Source organism: Poromitra crassiceps, assembly GCF_964638095.1.
Source record: "Poromitra crassiceps genome assembly, chromosome: 9".
NCBI classification, from domain to species: domain Eukaryota; kingdom Metazoa; phylum Chordata; class Actinopteri; order Beryciformes; family Melamphaidae; genus Poromitra; species Poromitra crassiceps.
Window position 1 is genome coordinate 28,470,703 of NC_139630.1, and position 19,716 is coordinate 28,490,418.

General features: G+C 45.3%; 1 protein-coding gene across 1 annotated transcript in view; it reads right to left on the minus strand.

Moving 5' to 3' along the window:
* Positions 1 to 18,363, minus strand: part of LOC310782237 (clathrin coat assembly protein AP180-like) — a gene marked incomplete at both ends in the record, with an annotated part of 26,858 nt that extends 8,495 nt beyond the window's left edge. The window contains 11 exons of the mRNA XM_083642918.1: positions 1,085 to 1,206; positions 1,321 to 1,333; positions 2,389 to 2,462; positions 3,529 to 3,570; positions 3,789 to 3,895; positions 3,996 to 4,107; positions 4,611 to 4,704; positions 4,917 to 5,019; positions 8,356 to 8,431; positions 10,364 to 10,506; positions 18,234 to 18,363. Coding sequence (XP_083499044.1) covers positions 1,085 to 1,206; positions 1,321 to 1,333; positions 2,389 to 2,462; positions 3,529 to 3,570; positions 3,789 to 3,895; positions 3,996 to 4,107; positions 4,611 to 4,704; positions 4,917 to 5,019; positions 8,356 to 8,431; positions 10,364 to 10,506; positions 18,234 to 18,363 — 1,016 coding nt within the window. The remainder of the gene's footprint in view (positions 1 to 1,084; positions 1,207 to 1,320; positions 1,334 to 2,388; positions 2,463 to 3,528; positions 3,571 to 3,788; positions 3,896 to 3,995; positions 4,108 to 4,610; positions 4,705 to 4,916; positions 5,020 to 8,355; positions 8,432 to 10,363; positions 10,507 to 18,233) is intronic.
* Positions 18,364 to 19,716: the final 1,353 nt, after the last annotated feature.

A 19,716-nucleotide genomic window follows, 5' to 3' on the forward strand; every position in this document is an offset into this window, starting at 1 on the left:
AGAGAGAGAGAGAGAGAGGGAACAAAGCTAATTCCACCGCTGTCTTGACTTCCACAACATTTTCATCTAAATACTGTACATTTCTGTTTTGCTCCTGTCTATCAATAACTGATATAGCGGTAATGCAATTGTGAACGCAAAAATGCAATTATCAACCTTCTCTTCTGTCAGTTCCTGAAAGCTTTTTCATTTGCTACATTTGATGTTGTAAACATCCGGATGTAGCAGATATACTGTAGCTCCCTCCATGGGAAGAATCCCCTGGAGCACAGAAAGTGATGCAATTTAAGTAACTGAAACCAGCAACAGCAGTTTGTTTGGAACCAATAGAGTACCGCAGGGATGACATCTTTTTGTAGGCTTAACCAGAAATCGCCGCCATTTTGGTTCGTCGGAGGGAAAAGTTTTAGAATGGGTTTTAGAATGGGGATTTCACTTAGATGCATAAAATAAGTTACGTGGTTAACAAAAATGTGGGTTCAGCAGGATACTCTTCACAAATGTGAATAGCTTTTATGACTTTTGAAGCGTTTTATAAAAATGGCGTAAAAAAAAACGGGTTTACGTTCCAAACGTCATAAAAGTTATTCACGTCTGTGAAGATTATCATGCTGAACCCAAATTCGCGTTCCCATAAACCTTTGTGAACCACAGACCTCGTTTTATGCATTTAAGCGAAACCTCCATGTTAAATCCCCATAGACTTTTCCTCTCACGAACCCGGAAGTATACTTCCAGACTCATTCCTGCGGCTCTCCATAGATGAACAGCAGCAATATAGAGCCAAAGTCGACATCACTTCCTGTACTGTATTGTCTGTAGAAGTGCTAACCAGCTGGTCGCTGAGCTAGCAGCAGGTGACCTTATCATCCTCTTCTATTTCTCCTCACAAAAAGCGCTCCAGGCAGAGCTTTTTCCACATCAAAAAAGTAAAAATCAAAAAACTAAAAGAGAAAAACACTATGTCTGTCTGACTGACTGAAACACACCCTAAGAGTCTTTCTCCACAAAACAAACTGCAGTTTATTTTTCACAGTAATTGGCAAAAAATAAAAAATAAATAAGCAAAGAAGTGGTCACTCACTCTTCAACTGGCTCGGGGGCGGCGGCAGCAGCAGTGTCGCCGGGCGGAGGCTGCAGTGTGGGAACAGCGTTTGAAGATTTGGCTGGAGTCGAGGTTGGAGACACGTTGTTCGTAGGAGACCCCTGGTGGACAGACAGGGAGCCCCGTATTAGTGGCTCATCGCTCACAAATCAGAGGATAAAAGAAACATTCTGATAGACATGACATTAAGCTATTTTGTACGTCGTGTATCTCACCTTTGTTGGAGACCTGAAAGACAGGAAGAGTAGGAGGAATAATGAGTGTCTTTGTAAAGGATGTGTAGATCCACCTGACACTGATTGGAAAAGTGTTTGGTGGGTCTACTACAGAAAAGGACTACAAAATCAACATTTAAGAAAATTAAATGTCAAGATGATTTGGATTGCGTCACATGTGATCATATGAAGAGTTAATTTGCAAAGCAATATATATTGGTGTTCATGGTATGGAAAATATCTTACAAAGATCTAGGATCCAGTGAACTATTTCTCTAATTTTGGGCCATTGATCCCTTTGTAAGAGGGAGTCACTCCACCGCTTCCCTCCTCTCTCTCTTTCCAAATGTGGGAACAAACCCTTCATATTGATTCACATGACGCGTGTCAGCATGTGATGACACGTATGTGGTGATATAATGTTGCATTAATACCACATATGGTTGCATGTCAAAACATGTGTCTCGCATAGTCCACACATGTAATCCTGTCTCCACACACATGTCCACATGTAGGCCTTGTTAGGGTGCATGACGCTCATCTTGTGTTAATCAAAAAGATATACGATCACATCACTGCTATTCACATGGGGGTCACTCATGTGAATTTGGTGTAACTTTACCTGGAGGGAAGTTACTCAACAAAACACTTCATCTGAATACATCTACCTCTGAGAAGTTAGTCCACTCCAAACAAAACAAATATGCTCACCCTTCACTGGTGATTCCAAATGAAGATAAAGAGGGGATAAGAAGAGAGGAAGGGTTAAATGAAAGTATGGAAAGACAGCACAGTTGGAGGCGCACACTTGCTGGGAGAAAATTGAACTTAGGGCCTGTTTCTACCCATAGGTCTCTCTAGCCTAGGTAAACCCAGCCACCACGTGACCTGCTCTCTCAGTTCCCAGTCACTACTGACTGAGAACAGGTCTGAGAGCAGGTCACGTGGGGGATGGGTTTACCCAGGCTAAGGTCTCTCGGGTTCCTTGAGGTTCTTACAGTAATGACAGGAGAAGAAGAGACGTCAAACCCCAAATCAAAAGGAAGGATATAAAGAAAGAACTCTTACCCCTTCTTTCCCCCCTTCACGTCCTCCAGACCGTTCATGTGCGTCTCCAGAGACTCCAGGATGCTGCTGGGGGCCTGAGGAGGAGAAGAAACATCACAAAATAATCCTTCTCTGACTTTTGTTGTCAGGCTGAGCATCACTAGCCTGGTAAACCATCCAGTCACGTGAACTCGCATTGTGTTTCGTTCTGCGTTTCCGTCTGGCCTCCAGCCCTGAACGGTCGTTTTCAGAAATGACAGAGTTCACTAGCCAATCAGGAAGCTGCCTCATAGTTGCCATCGTAAACCGGCCAATCAGGAACGCTGCTGGCAAAACGGTAATGGCTGCCTCCATAGCTCTCCAGCTTCGAGCAGTAACGTCAACGTTCGTCGAGTTTAAACAGCCATAAGTGCAGTTATTGCAGAAATAGACAACAATAACAGCAATTAAACAAGAACAGGAGTATGCAACAGCGGAGTTTCTCGGCGGGAAAATACGTTAATTCGTCGTTCTCCCGAGTGGATTTGCTTGGATCCAACGCTGATTGGCTGAAGGACAGGATAGTTAAGCTCACTGAAATGACTGTGTACACTGCAGAGTCCAGACGGATCCACGAGACGAAACAGGATGTGAGTTGACGGATCCGGATGCTTTTCAGGCTGGAGCATTACGTTCACACCAACACTTCACTTATCACAGCAGCACTGCCGGGCAGAAAAAGCACTAAAGTGTTGAGAGAGGATTCGAGGTCATTGAAAAAATCTCACTGTAATATCCACACGCATGTACACACACGGTTACCGTCTCACACAAGGTCATGCCTCTGTCGACTGAATAAGGCCGTCACCTATGATCAACAACATGCCAACACTCCATCCTGCAAGCAGGCACTCTGCCAGGGCCACCCAGCGGTTCCTATGGTTACCGAGTTCTCGCGAGGTTTAAAGATACAGTCTTCGTCGTCCGAGTCTGCGAGATCCGCCACTACGCCCGGGTGGAGACACTGGCAGGGAGATGATGTTGGGTGAGACATCGGTGCTGTTGTGTGTGTGTGTGTGTGTGTGTGTGTGTGTGTGAGTGTGTGAGTGTGTGTGTGTGTGTTCCAATCCTTCCAACCCTAACCCTAAAAAATAAGAAGCACTATATGTGTTGATGACTTACATAGTTGATGTCAGGAATGTCGTTTTTGTCAACTCCAACTGTCTGTTGAAGGAAAGAGAGGGGGGAAATGAAGCATTATTACATTATACACAATACCACTGTGCAATACAATGTCGCTACGGCATTATGTATGTATGTACAGTATGTATGTATGTATGTATGTATGTATGTATGTATTATATAGACTCTATATATTATAGACAACCCAACAAAGTTATATAGGTATTCCCCAGAAGGTCATGTTGAATGCTGTACAATACCTCAGCCAGCTTCATAAATTCTCCGATCTTGGTCACCCTGGTCAGGAACCTCTTGTAGATCTCCAAGGCCTCCTTACATTCAGGCTTCTTCATCTTGAAGTATTTCTCTACACACAACATAAAGGACAAGAGTCTTACGGATGGCTCACTGATGGGAACATCTGTGTTCTGTGGCCTAGAGGTTTTTTTTATACAATCATCTCTCACCTAATAGGTTGATGACGCCGTCATTGTAGGATGCAAACAGTTTGACCAGGTCCTTGAAGAGAAGCATGAATGCAGCATTGATGATCCCATTGCTCAGCTCTTTGGGATGAACCTGAGAGAGAAAGGAGAGCCCAAGGAAAACCTCACTCCTGTGATGTTAGCAAGTAATTAGCTCTGCTTTCTGTTTGACATATTTAGTTTGTATGTTTAACCGAGTTGATGTCGAAGCAGGAAAAAAATGCACCGCTTTTCATGTTGTACAGGGTCCGTTTGGGATTTTCTAAACTACATTTGGACACTAAAGTAACATTTGTACTGTGGACAATGCAGACCATTTGCAACAGCGCCACCCATGGAAGGAGGCCGTACCAGAGACAACTTGGTTTTAAATGGTGAGGAAACACCAAAACAATGTTGAATAAATGTTTTGCAATTTGAATAATGAATACTGGACATAGTAAGCTTTTAAAATAAATCTTTAGTGACATTTTTTTTTTTTTTTTTTTTTCTCTGAGAATTTCACAGGGTCTCAAGTGTCAATCAAGGGGCCTCGGACTCACCGAGAGCCACTGTATTTCACCCCCTGGTTTCAACAGAAGCCAAAGTTGAACTCACATCAAACTCCAGGAGTGTGTCAATCTGAGTCTGCAGGACGGGCATGCCTTTCAACAGCTTATCAGTGGTCATGGTCCTCATCACACCCTCAGCACTGGATACAACAAAAGAGAGCATTAGACTGGCCTCAGGGGAAAGTCCCGCCATGAGACTGGGCTGTTTAATGGCATGGGGTATGGACTACGAGGAGGGGTACGAGGAAGGTACGGTCCTGGTAATATCTGGATTAGGCAGGTCTATAACAGGAGAGTTGTAAAGGGGATGGGCCTATGGACACAACTTCGATGAACACAATGACTGACGCACCCCTTCTTGACCTTGGTGAAGTCAAAAGCCATCTGGCGGTAGGCGAAGGCCTTCTCGTTCAGGTATCGTCCATACCGTCTGATGAACGTAGACATGTCATAGCCTGAGGACAATCAACAGTATGTCAGAGAGTGAGCAGAACTTGGCTAGAAAACAAGACAATCATTGGACTGTAACATCTGGTGTGCCTGTCAACACCTAAGTAGTCTTGCTGGCCAGCCTCCCCTCCCTTCCGGGAGAGCCTAGAGTCTGGAGGCACGGAAACAGGCTGCTGGCATAAGCCCTCCCCTGCTCTACAGCTGCTCTCCCATTGGAAGCGTAGATTTCAGACGCTGCCGGATTTCCGCTCCCCGCTCAAGAAGCTCTGTCATTGGCTCCGACCATGTCAATCAGAGCGGCTTCCGCTCCCTCCTCCCTGCGTGTCGCTGTAAATAGTTCCCTGCCACCGCAGTGAAAACCACGCTAACTAGCTGGCAAGCTAACGGCAGAAACTTACACGCTAGCTGAAAATGGCAAGTTGGATTTTTGGAAATTATTTTCCAAGGGCACTGCTGCTAAAGGCCGCCCATCGCAATTCCATAATGGTGACCAGCGCCGCCAGACTCCTCTCACGGAAGGGGGGGGAGGCTGGCCAGCGAGATTAACACCTAACTGATATAAGAGTTTAAGTTATGACATTATTTGATAGGCCAAGTACAGCAATCAGAACTACACATTGGACGTTTGACTGAAATTAAATTTAACTGAGCAGATTAAGACATGCAAATTTGGCATTTGTGGTAACCGCTGTCTGTCAATTTTAAACTGCCTTAGTAGACACAGTCCCGACTCAGTTCTCAGTCTCTATCTGCAATTAAGCAGGCGGAGATCTCCAATTGTCTGGGAGCTGAGAGTACAGTAGCACAGTTCCTAACCTTCTCTCAATGTAGTCTAAATGTCATTATACTCTATACTAGCAAAATGTAGCTTAATTGTTTTCATACAGCCGACTGAGCATGTAATTCTTGCTCAATTCATTTATTTAATAGGGACAGCACGTTATAATAATATAAAATACAGATACATGTCAGAGTGTAGCAATGGTTTCCATCCATAGTCCCTAGGCAGGTAACAGTGTAAAAGACATTACAATAACAGATACAAAAAAACAAGATAAAGATACAGATAAAAAATACATAATGTGAATATGTATTTAAGGGCCAAGTGTCACTACTCAAAAACTACACAGCAAACGCAGTCAATACACATATACATGTACATGTATATGCACATCAAATCCAGACGAATTGGCCCGTCCCTGCCGCCCGGGATGGCCCAAGACACTGGATTACTCAAAAACCACACCGCAAAAAGTATTTCAATTCATATAATGTACCACATATGCATACAAAACACTGGAATAATGAAATATGAAATCAGACTGAGACAATGTACAATGTACATACACATAATAAAATGTATACATTGTACAACAAGTCTGATTAAAAATGGTCACATCTGGTTTGCCTTGAGCCACTGTTTGAGATGGGTCTTAAAGGTGGGATATGTAGGACATTCCCTTTTTGCAGGCGGTAAGCTATTCCAGTATTTACTTCCCTTAACTGACAGCACAGATGTCCAGATGTGATGCGCCTGTAGGGCACCTCACAGTCTCCTCTAGCGTTGTTACAGTGGTGATAAGCGATTTTGTTTTGGTAAGAGTAATTCTTAGGAAATTGTTCAGCATTGTTACACCAGTGAGTGACCAGTTAGTAAAACAGTACTCGAGTGAGTATAGAAACATCCTAGCAGCATTTGCTTTCAGAAATGGCCTGATTTGCTTGAAATTATATCAATTAAATTTACTAGTGCGCGACGCCTTTTTCACATGACTTTTAAAGGTTAGTATAGAATCTGATATGACCCCAAGATACAACTCATTTACAATATTGAGCTCCTCCCCTCTCAGGAATACATTAGTGTGTCACCTCAGCTGGGTGTTTTGTAAACATCAATCCTGGACATGGGCCATTGCTGATGTAAGAATTTGGGGGGCTTCTTGGATGTTTTTTGCATGTGTAGAAATCACAGCATCATCTGCATACATGTGAATACAGTTGATGTTTTGACATGCATTTGGTAGGTCATTCATATATATAAAGGAAACAAAATTGGTCCAAGAGTGGAGCCTTGTGGGACCCCTACAGGAGAGTTGAGGTAAGGAGATTTGATACCGTCAACATAAACACATGGCTTTCTATTATAGAAAAGTATGATGTCATCCGTAGGATAGCTTGTTCTGAAAAATTAAAGTGAGTTAACTTAACTTAGATAAAAGGACCCCAGTGGTCAACGGTATCAAATGCTCTCTTCAAATCCCGAAAAACAGCACCAACACATGCACTCCTATCCAGTAGGCATTTGACTCTTTCAAGAAAAACACAGCTGATTCAGTTGAATGGAGGGCACTGGGCACAGAACCCATGCTGCATGGGATACAGAGGGGTGTGGCCGTTATTTAGATGTCCAGTTAGTAGCTTAGCTACCCATTTCTCAGCGATTTTGATATAACTGGGAGGATGCTGATTGGCCTATAGTTGGTTAACTTTAACTTACAAATAAATCTCATTGGATGAACACACAAACATAAAAAGACTAGACATAAAGCACAACCCATCGAAGTGGGATGTAAAAAATATATACAAGTAATATAAGGAGTGCCCTAGTTTTAGAAAAAGATTGTGCATTAAGTGCATTATGCAAAAAAAAATGCATAGGGGACAAGGAAATGCCATGTGTTTGCGTGCATGTGCGTGTGTGTGTGGACGGCACGGTGGCTCAGTGGTTAGCACTGTTGCCTCACAGCGAGAAGGTCCTGGGTTCGAACCCCGGGCTGTCCCAGGTCCTTTCTGTGTGGAGTTTGCACGTTGTCTCCGTGTTCGTGTGGGTTTCCGTCGGGTGCTCTGGTGTCCTCCCATCGTCAGAGACATGTATTTTAGGGTTAAGACTCCCGTCAGTGCCCTTGACCAAGGCACTGGCAAAAGAGCTGGAGTTGGTCCCCGGACGATGCACTGCTGCTGCCCACTGCTGCTAGGTTCTAGGTAGGTACCTAGTATAGGATGGGTTAAATGCAGAGGATGAATTCCCCTTTATTATCCCCATAGGGATAATAAAGTATACAAAAAAAGTATGTGTTGTATATATATATACAATCACATGTGTGTCTGCATGTCCAGTCGCTCCTGTAATTTGTGTCACTTCCTCTATTTGCCAGATGGCCCTGTTTTGTGTTACTCTCTTCCTGCTTCTCTCTACCTGGCCAGAGACTCAGACAGAGTAATGTGCCGATGTTCTCATCTGGAAGACGGGTCCGTCCGCATCGATCCACGCCTCCGAGCACATGTACACAGAGACACAACGACACGCACAGCCAGCTTTCAGACATTCGGGGCATTCTTACCGTGAGAGCCGGTTTTGTCAATAAAGTTGCTGAGGTTGAACAGGGCGGTCCTGGAGGCCAAGTACTGAATGAACCTCTGAAGGAAAGAGAAACACACAGGGTCACAAAACAGTCTTGTTTCTTTCAAGTTCACTGGAGGAAACATTTCAATTAGTGCTAGTGGTTATTTATAGCGGTGCGGCCCAAAGTTCAGCCCGCGGGCCATTTGGGGCCCTCGGGATTTGTGGTGGACCCTCGATGAGACATGTGTTCCGTTTCTCAATCCAATGTTAGGTCCCTAAATTGGCCCTCGGTCATCAAAAACGTGTGACAACCCCTGATTTCCAGGCTGTTCCTGCAGGTCTGATTCCATGGAGAGCTGCTCGAACACCGCAACACAATGGGACTAATTCCATTTATTGGAAGAACTGTAGTCAAAGCCACTAAAACCTCAGATCTCCTTTGTGCCTGTTGTCGTTGACCCATAATTGACTCTACTCTCTCTGTGTGGCACAGCCAGTCTATTTCAGCAGCACACACCACAACCCTCACTGCACCCACAGGACTCATTCCATTTCTCTCTCAAGGGCCACTTTGCTGAGTTTCATCCAGCTTTGTATCGTTACAAAATCGGTAGTATGCAAAAGAACAGTGACTACGTTTACATGCACACAGTATTCCACTATTATTCGGAAAATGACAATATTGTGAATTTGATAAGGGTCACGTAAACAGCATATTCCAGTTGCATTTTCCGAATTTGCCATTTTCCAATTAAGACTATTATTCGGGTTTTAGGAGGATTCTTTGATCATGTATACAGTGCATTCGGAATATGCGTCTCAATCAGGGTTTTTACCGCAGTTTGCGACGCATGTTGCCTGTTTGTGGTCAATTGATGTGTGCTAGAAAGCTCTAGAAGAGGCGATATAATCATATAATCCATCATCTCTGGCATGCAAAAAGAAAAGCCGACATTTCTGATTGGGAGGAGATGAGAAACATCGATTTAAAGACAGAGATATTTAAAGAGAGAGTGTAGTGCCCACGGAAGTCCACAATGCTTGCGAGCCTGCGAGGTAATAACGTACTAGCCTACTTTTTATGAAAGACTTGGATGTGCAAATATCGCAACGCCAAACTTTTCAGCAGCAAGCTCCTGAAATGGATCAAGTGATGCTGGTAAGAATAGTGCTGCTCTGTCTCTCTCTCTCCCCGCCCTCCCTCACGTGTCAGGGAGGGCGAGATACGGCTGCATGTAAACGGGAATATTAGTGGATTATTCATTTAGTCGGAATATTGTCATTTTCCGAATATGGGCAAAAACCGGAATATTGTGTGCATGTAAACGTAGTCAATGTTGAACTTCCCTCCATGTTGCCTGTGGCGGGAGGCGGAGCTCCCCGCTCACTTGCCTGAAGCAGCTAGTGGTGCCTTCAGAACTGAAAAAAATGTGGGAATGTAGGGAATATAGAGCACATGTTTGGGCAGTATTCACTGTATAACCTACTCTACGGATGTGGTGGTATGCACTTGAATGCAACAGGCTACCGTGAGTGTGTTTTACCTGGAGCAGCAGCAGCCAACGCTTCAGTAAGTTTATCCACATAAACTCCAGCGTGACAATTTCGTTTTATAACCCTTTGAAAATGGGTGTGAGAGAGAGAGAGAGAGAGAGAGAGAGGAGGCACTCGTGGGGTAACACAGAGCTGCTAACTCTGTCAGCTCTGTTAACTTTTCCTATGGGCTGAGAACGTATCACTCATGCACGCTCTAGAGAGCTTTCTCAATTTCCTCTGGCCATAGAGCACCGACTTAAAAAATGTCAACACATTTCTACAACATAGGTGACCTAGTTGTAATAGACCTTCATGTTCATGAAGGTTCACACTCATGTTCATGTGCATGTTCATGCACAATTCTTACGTGAAAACCTTCCGAAGTTCTGAGTTCATCGACCACACTGATCTGAGAGCGGTCATCATTGTTTATCCCAAAGAAGACCCATGCTAAAAAAATGCACACTCACCTCATTGCCATGGACACACATGTGATGACTGGTGACGAGGGCCTTGAAGACGACCACCCAGCTGGCGTTGGTGGCCCTCTCAAACAGCGTGTCAGCCATCTGAGGGATGTTCACGTTGGTGGCGTTGGTGGCTGACACCAGATCTGCAACACAGTCACAGGTTATTAATTGCTACAGGTACTCGCTGTTTTCAGCTCCTCCTGGAGCATCTTGTGACTGTGGTGTGGTATGATAATGTAAAGCTACTGGTTTGCTAATCAGCAAAATGTCATATAGTCTCGGCCTAATGCTGCATGTATGAGGAGTGTCTCCTTTGATTGGAAGCATGGTGTCTGGATGTGTTTATAGATTATTATATTATGTAAATGAGCAGAAGTCCTGTAAATGTTACGGCTTCCTCCGTAGAGCAAATTACACCCATGACATTATTAGACTTGACATCTAGGATTCAGGGCACGCAAGCACACACGCGCACGAGCACACGCATCCGCCTATGCACCAACAAAACACACACACACGCACACACACACACACACACACACACACACACACGCTCGCGCGGGCGCGCAGTGCAGAGTGCGGAGACAAAATACTGCATGTGTCATCCCCCCTCCCTGGATGTCAAACACTCAGACAGCCACAGGCAGGCAGGCAGGCAGGCAGTGTTCACAGGGAACTTGACTCACAGATCACCATCATCTCCTTCTTTTCTTCTTTTTTCTTCAATATATTTGATGCAATTTGGTTCACATTGAGAAAGCCAGGCAACACACCAATAAACGCATGAAGAAGTAGCAAAACCCATACGTGTAAAAACACTTTAACCTCTACATCCAGCTCAGAAGCTGTAAACCACCTTCAATAATGCCATTGCTCCTCTGTGCAAAGTGAAAGAAACACCATTGGTCAGCCAACGGCTAAAAAATCCTCACTCATTGCTTGGCAGTGGAGAAGCTGACATTAACGATGAAAGGAAAGTCAGAGCTTTTCTTTGACTTTTTATTTTTTATTTTTATAGTTTATGGAGGATGAGCCAGAACAATTGTGTGGACCACATGTACTGTAACGCCGATCTGTATTAACTTGTTTTTTTTTGTACATCCATTCTCCTCTTTCTGATATTCATAGTTTTTTTCTCCACTTTTTGTCGACTCATTGGCGTGTTGGGTTGTTTTAGTGCTTGTTTCGTGTTTACTGTCGTGTCGCTTGGCTTTGTCAGACCACCATCTTCACAGTGAATATCCCCCTCATTCCTCCTCAGAGGCAACGAGCAAGAGAGGGGGATAGGAAGAGAGATAGAGAGAGAGAGAGAGAGAGACAGATGGCCAGAGACAGATATACAAAGACAGAGAGAGAGAGAGTGAGAGGGGGAGTTTTGGCAGAGGAGCCGCATAGGGGAGAATGTAGCACTTAGAGACAGGAGGGATGACACATGACATATTTCAGCTGATGTATATACAATACTGCCAAATGTTTGCCAAGTCTGCAGTAGACTGGAGACCCTAATGCTCTGGAATAGAGACACACAATAAGGAAATCGATATACTATTTACTGTAGTAGGGTGATTTAGCTCAAATGTATGTGGCCATCAGTGCTGATCTGTTACTCGGATTAACTATTTATTTACTGGTGATAAATACATACTGCTAGAAATAAATATTTGAAATCTTAAAAAAAGAAAATCACCCGCACAGGCAGTTTGTAGTTCTTTTATTGCTGCTCATCCCTCAGAGACGCTTGACGGCCAGACTAACAGAGGGGTGAAATGGAGTGTAGCGCGGTGCAGAGTGACAGGGAGGAGTGCAGCACATACAGTGTTGGCAGGCGCCCCAGATAATGGAAGGGAGGATGCTACATCGATTGGGCCTCGGCCTCGCCTCAAGTACAGGTGGCTACCAAACTGCTGCTGTCCAAAATACAGCAAGGTAACGAGGGAGGGGAGGGAGCAGGCGGAGAGAGAGAGAGGGGGAGGGAGAAAGAGAGAGAGAGAGAGACTCAGTGGGGAGTCAATCAATCCAGGAAGAAAAGTGCCGATGTGGACATGAGAGGGAGAGAGGGAGGGAGAGAGAGAGAGAGAGAGAGAGAGAGAGAGAGAGGAGAGACTCAGTGGGGAGTCAATTGAGGAAGAGAAGTGCCGATGTGGAAATGAGGGGGAGAGAGGGAGGGAAGGAGAGAGAGAGAGAGAGAGAGAGAGAGAGAGAGAGAGAGAGAGAGAGAGAGGGAGAGAGAGAGGAAGCTGTTCAAGGTCATAAGCAGGGTGTCCGGCCGGAGAGGGAGGGGGGGTTGGGGTGTTTGGGGGGTTGTCAACAGATTATTACTAATCACACTGGTCAGGGGTGTTCTGTTCTGGAGATCTCAGTGCCCATCCCCCTCCACACACACACACACACACACACACACACACACACACACACACACACACACACAACACACACACATGCACACACACACACACACACACACACACACACCGTGGTGTTTGTCACCAGTTGTAGTGAGTGTTGCTGAGTCAGTGAGTGTTTCATTGAATCAGTCCAGCACCTCCTGGAATAGTAATGCACTACTGCTTTCAACCTGCAAATCAAAAGGGTCATAATCTATATACAATGTGTTTTTGTTTGTAAGTTAAGGCAATCACTGCTATTTTGGATCTATTTGGAACAAATCATACTCGGATGCCTCTGTAATATAGAGCTTGAGCAGTTGGTAAAAAGCACAGAGTAATTCTGTGGACTGATGTCTTTATAGGAGGAGGCATCATCGTCCTGTTTCCACTATGCCGCCTGCTTGTGTTTAGATGTGGTTCACTAGAGCTGAAAGGGAGGGAGCAGTGCACAGTGCTGTGTCTCTCTCTCTCTCTGTGTCTCTCTGTATGTCTCTCTCTCTCCCTCTCTCTCTCTCTCTCTCTCTCTCTGTCTCTCTGTATGTCTCTCTCTCTCCCCCTCTCTCTCTCTCTCTCTCTCTCCTATAACCATTTGCCATTTTCATGTTTCTTTTATTGTCAAATGTTCTCTCTCTGGCAAATCTCTGATGGTTTCAGTGCTCCATCTATCCTGTCTTTGTGTCTCCTCTCTGTTCGCTCCTCTTCATTTAGCCTCCCTTCACAGTGAAATGACTGAAGATGAGACCCCCTGTGGCCATTTCAAATCTCTCTCTCTCTCTCTCTCACACACACACACACACACACACACACACACACACACACACACACACACACACACACACACACACACACACACACACACACACACACACACACACACGCACACAAAGAGTGTCCACGGTGGCTGACATGTGATTACATAATATTATCATCTAACTGCATATCTACAAGCTAGCATTCATGTGCACCATGCGTGCACGCACACACATGCACATGCACACACACACACACACACACACACACACACACACACACACACACACACACACACACACACACACACACACACACACACACACACACAGCCATCTACAGTCATTATCTCCAGTGTTCAGCTCATAATACCTAATAATAACTGTGTAGGCAGTTCTATCATATCTGTTTACTAGCGTGCGATGCGTTATAAAATGGGCCTGTTGTGGTGGCTCTATTATATTACCTGTACACAAACACACAAGTGGGTGTGTGTGTGTGTGTGCGTGTGTGTGTGTGTGTCTTATGAGGATTGGCTGAGCTAAATAAAGACTCTTACAGTAATCCATGGCAGTCAGGAGAGCTCTAAGAATGAACTCCCTACTACTCTGTGTGTGTGTGTGTGTGTGTGTGTGTGTGTGTGTGTGCGCGCGCGTGTGCGCGTTCGTGCACATGTGTATGTGTGTGTGTGTGTGTGTGTGTGTGTGTGTGTGTGTGTTTTTCAAGTCTCTCCAGTCTCTGAGTCTATGTTCTATGATTGTGTCTTCAGTTACACACCAACCAGAGTCTAATGTTAGAATGACACGAATAGGCCAGATTAAACCAGCCCGAAGTAAGATCAGGCCTGCCTGTTCACACACACACACACACACACACACACACACACACACACACACACACACACACACACACACACACACACACACACACACACACACACACACACACACACACACACACACACACACACACACACACACACTTAATTATGCCCACACAGACACAACAAGTGGACGCACAGTCTAGAGGCCATGTGATACACCTACTACACATTAGGGTCATCATGTACAGCAGCAGTGGTTCCCAAAGTGGGGGTCGCGGGACACCACTGGGTCGGTCGCGAGATGAGTTACAGAATGTGTGAATGACAATTTAAAAAAGATTAAAAAGAGCACATTTTAACCATAATTGTTACTTTTTTTTTTAAACGAAATTCTCAGCAAGTGCGCATGAACATTTGTATTCTTCTCAACCATAGTGGAGAGTGGGGGTCGCAAGCCTCTGGCACCGTTATTTTGGGGATTGAAAATTGTGGGAACCCTTGGTGTACAGCACTTTGTTGTAGCGTTCAGCACATTGCAGTCTGCTAGTCATTACTAACACTCCAAAAAACGGTATTTCTATTTCTACACTTAACTTACACTGTGTTTTCAAAATGAACTCCGAGGCATCTGAACCCAGTGCCTTTGGTGTTAAGAGCGTTGTGCTGCTCATCCAGCTGAACTCGCACGGACCATGTGCTGCTCTCGTGACATTTGTACACACACATGCCGTCCTGCGTCCTTCTCACCAAATCCACTGTGTCTGTATGACTGAGTGAACACAGTCAGGCTGATCCAATTCAACTGGCGCATGTGTTACTACCGATAGAGAGAAATAACCACCGAAACACCACTGTGTTTTCCGTGGTGCAAAAAGAATCAAACCCAGCTGGGAAATCAAAAGTCCATAAAGAAAAAGGGTTCCTCCCTATATACATATTTTACTTCTGCATGTTTTACTGTGTGCCTGACGTTTGCATCAAAAAGCATTCCTCAAGGCAAGCACACCTGTGCTCGTGAGTCGTGACACACTTTAACACTTTCACTTTACACACAGCGCCACCCCGTTGCTATACTCTCCACACTTACAACTGTGAGGCTTTTAAAGTGGATCTAGTCTAGTGTAGCTCTATGAGCAGGTACATTTTACCACCGACAATAAGAAGACAGATGTGCAGTCAACTAACTACAATGAAAATGACAGCCTGGAAAAACCATCCTGATCATGTGACCCCCCCCCCCCCCCCCCCCCATCCCCCGGCGATTTCCAGAAATCAGAATGTAACCGGGCCAGTCAGGGACCTGTGCCGTAGTTGACAATGTAACCGGCCAATCGAAATAAATCAAAACAGTTATGGCATATCGCGAAGGAACAAGCGGTAACCTTAACATTAGGGTAAACACAGCCATAAGTGCAGTTACTGCAAAAATACACTCAATAACATTTAAACAAGAACAAGAGTATGCACCAGCTGAGTTTCAAGACATTTTCGCCGTTCTTCCGAGTGGATTTGATGATGCTGATTGGCCGCCCCATGAAAGCGATGCGCGCGGCTGGAAGTCCAGACCGATACGTAGAGCGAAACACAACGTGAGATCACATGATCAGGATGTTTTCTAACCATCCTACCTAAATGAGAACACATTCAGAAATATTGATCTCAGTATTTCACTTGGCATAAAGGAAACACATGTCATCATCACCATGAGGGACTGCAGATGGAAATGAGCTAGCAGCTAAATCCGGTTACAAAGCATCTTTTCTCCTCGCTTGAGATTAATGTGTTTTGTACGTGGCCCCTGATATAAATAAACTCAATAAACCACGTTGTCTACACACTCTAGAAATGACAGTACGTCAGTTGCCCTCTGCCTTCCCGCAATCTCTTCATTACAGTGTCATCCCCCGGACACTCATCAGCCTGTTACCATGGCAACCACACTGCACAGCCCCCCCCCCCCCCCCCCCCCGGGACCCCTTAAGTGTCACAGATTGTGTCACTGTGACAAGGGGAAACAGAACGCCCTCAAATAAATCTATCGTCAAAGAAATCAAAGAGGTTGAAAGGTTGTCGGTTAATTGGCTCTGGATGCAGAGGTAAAGCAAAATGGGATATATTGTGTATACAGTATCTTGAATGTAGCTTGGATGACCTACACTGGTACTTTTCAATGATTCAAACATTTTCGTCACTATCCTTGCAGAGTCTGGGGGAATATCACTATGCTATTGATGATTCTAGCCTATTTGTTCGTATTTGTGGCTTCAACTATAATCATTCAAGACACACCATATGGGTTAGCTTCTGCTTCTTATCCTCTGTTGGTTTGAGTCAAATGTTTTGCAGTTTTGAGGTTTGGAATTTCCTCCGGGCGTGAGCGCCCTGCCAAGTTTACCAGTGCAAGAGAAACACAGTGGCCTATATACTTGGAGCTTGCTGAATTGGCCTGGAAATGGATACAGCATAACCCCACACACATTCACCCAGCAAGAAGACTACAGCGCCCAGAAGTCTAGAACGCTTGTTGGATCATCCTGGAGATGGACTCTGTGTGTGTGACTGACTATCCCTGCATGGTAATGGTAACAAGAGGGCAACTACATGTTGTGGTCATGTTGTCCTCGCGGTGGGAGAAGAAAGTCATGACTTCGACCAGACCGACGGTTAAACTGTTCTTCTGATGTACAACTAAGTACTCAGTCACACACAATCGCAAAAACACACACAGACACAGAGACAAACGCATGGTACAACAGAGAGAGAGAGAGAGAGAGAGAGAGAGAGGAGGCAGTGGTCTCTCGCCCATTCTAGCATTAGCATTGTCACCTTTGGCTGTGTAAATAATGCAAGGCTGGTTCATACATTATTCATCAGGGGAGCGGATCACACGATATAAGGTCCTAGACCAAGACACAGGACCAGACCTGCCCAGCGACCACACACACACACACACACACACACACACACACACAGCCAATCAGACGTCATCTGTATGCACCGGCATGCCATGATTTGGTGTGGTAGATGACAGTGATTAATAATGATTTGTCATACGTCATTTTTAATTTGGCTTTTGTCATTGGTCCAGGCTGTCATCGCAAAATGTCTTAATAAAGCTGTGACTGTGAGGTTTGATAGTTTTATTCAGTCATGATGATGCTGCCGCAGCAGCAGCAGCTCTATAAGGAGAGCATGAAATAACATTCAAGATTAATTTGAATAGCCATAGTGAGTAATCATATTACAAATAAATAACAGACAAATATAATGAATGGGCAAAATGGATAGGTCTGTAGCTGTGGTTGCCTCTCTAAAGGTAAATCTCGAAACAGCAGCCATGCTGGGATTTGACATGTGAGTGAAGGCGTGTGCTAACATCTACCAGTCGCTGAGAAGAACTATACCCTGATGATAAGGTCCCAGTGTGGAGTTGAGGAAAGTGGGTGCGTGGAACAGGGCAGGGACAGGAAAATTAAATGGCTCTGCACTTGTTGTGTGTGGTTGACCTGTCACAATAAATTATGACCCCCACCCAGTGCACCCACCCACCCACCCCTCTCTCTCTCTCTCTCCCTCTCTCTCTCTCCCTCTCTCGCTCTCTCTCCAGTCTCTCTGGGTTACCATCATATTGACTGGAGGCACAAAGGGTCACCAGAGAGGGGTCATCACCATGGCTACACCAATCTATTATTTGCACCACACCCATTTATAAGCAAAGGGAATTAAGTGATGACGGGTAATATAGCTCCTATTGATTATAGCAGCCACTCATCCATTATGATGGGTCTATCTATATGTGTGCAGCAGGCGTGTGCGTGCAAGCAAGGTTGCACTGTGTGTAGCCTATTAGCTATACTGTAGGTGGCCTGATAGCCTAGCCAGGAAAGAGGAAGAGAAGGGGCACACTTACACTCCAGGTGCTTCTTCTTGGGCGCCATCACTTCATGAGTGGTGGCTTTGCAGACAGCCCGGGCCATGTCTGATCCCGTTAGCTGGTATTGCGCAGCGGCAATGCGATCCGTGAGCGTTTGCCCCGACATTTTCTTTCCGTGGACTCGACCAGCTCAGGAATGTAGGCTATTTCACCAGGGGAACCGCGAATAAAAATGACCAAAACCCCCAGTGGCTGGCTGGCTTCCCCAGTGGTTCAGTCAGCGGCTCTGGTGCTTTCCTCTCCCCCGCAATTGATAGGCCTGTGACCTTCTGTGTGGGCGGAAACAACATAAAATCAGCTCAAATGACCGAATAAATATTGTTTTTTTTCACGGCAAATCATTGAGTCACGTTGATATTATGCGCGATGACATGGGTAGGTAGACACTTACGCAAGGTTGTGAATTCCCCTCGGCTCGTCCCGTTCTCGGCTACGACCGTTCAGTTCAGCACCTTGGACAGCTAAAGCCACTCGGTTATGTAACACTCCGCTAGCAAATAAAAACCCGATTTTCTCGCTCCTCAGCTAAATCATACAGAATCTGGCGAATGAAAAATGCCGCGCAGGCGAGCTCCTCTAATCGTCCAGCAAAATACTTTGTCGAATGTCGAATCTATAAATCAACCATCCATTGGTCGGTCAAATATTCCGTCTAGAGCGGGGACATCAGGTTTGACTGCCTTTCCCCCGCGTCAACCGCATGAAAAGGCTTTCAGAGAGTTGTAGTTTTTGACAGATGAAGCCACGGCCTCCTCCTATAGGTGGTCGGATCAAGGTGTTCTTTGGCTTTGATCGGTGTGTTTCGGATCAGAAGCGTCCCTTCAGATCAGCTTCAGATGCTTTGGTCCTCCTCTCCTCGCACGACAGCAGCAGATGCGCGCCGCTCCCCGGTGGCGTCGCCAACACTGATGCGCAGCGCAAGATGCTCACGAAGAAGAAGAAAAAATGGAAGGGAATTTCCTATTCTCCTTCCTTCCCCTGTCGTGACTCGTTTGTTTATTTGGCCTATCTATCTATATGTCCATCTCCTCCCCCAGTGCGAGCGCTTGGACAGGGTTGGATGACAACTCATTAACAGTCCGACGTCCCAGCCCACTTAAAGGGCAGTAGGCATTACAGTGTGTGCACTCGTATCATCACCATGCGCCAATAAAGGGTTAATTTACGAGCGTGACTGAAGCTAGCCTATGCACTGCTGTTAGCTGTATGTATTACCATCATCAGCAATCAGCATGCAAGGTGCATGCCTACAGATTGACAAGATGAGAATGAAGCATTTGCTGCTATACGGACTCTTACTGCACACGTGATAGATTCTTCTGCAGTCCTGTAGGTCTGTGTTTTCGTGTTCAACTGAGATATATAGCCTATTAAATCTGGGCTAGGCGGGCTAGGCTAATATTTTGACCCACGAGAGCAGACCTTCAAGACAAGGACAAACTGCTCACCAAAAAAAAGT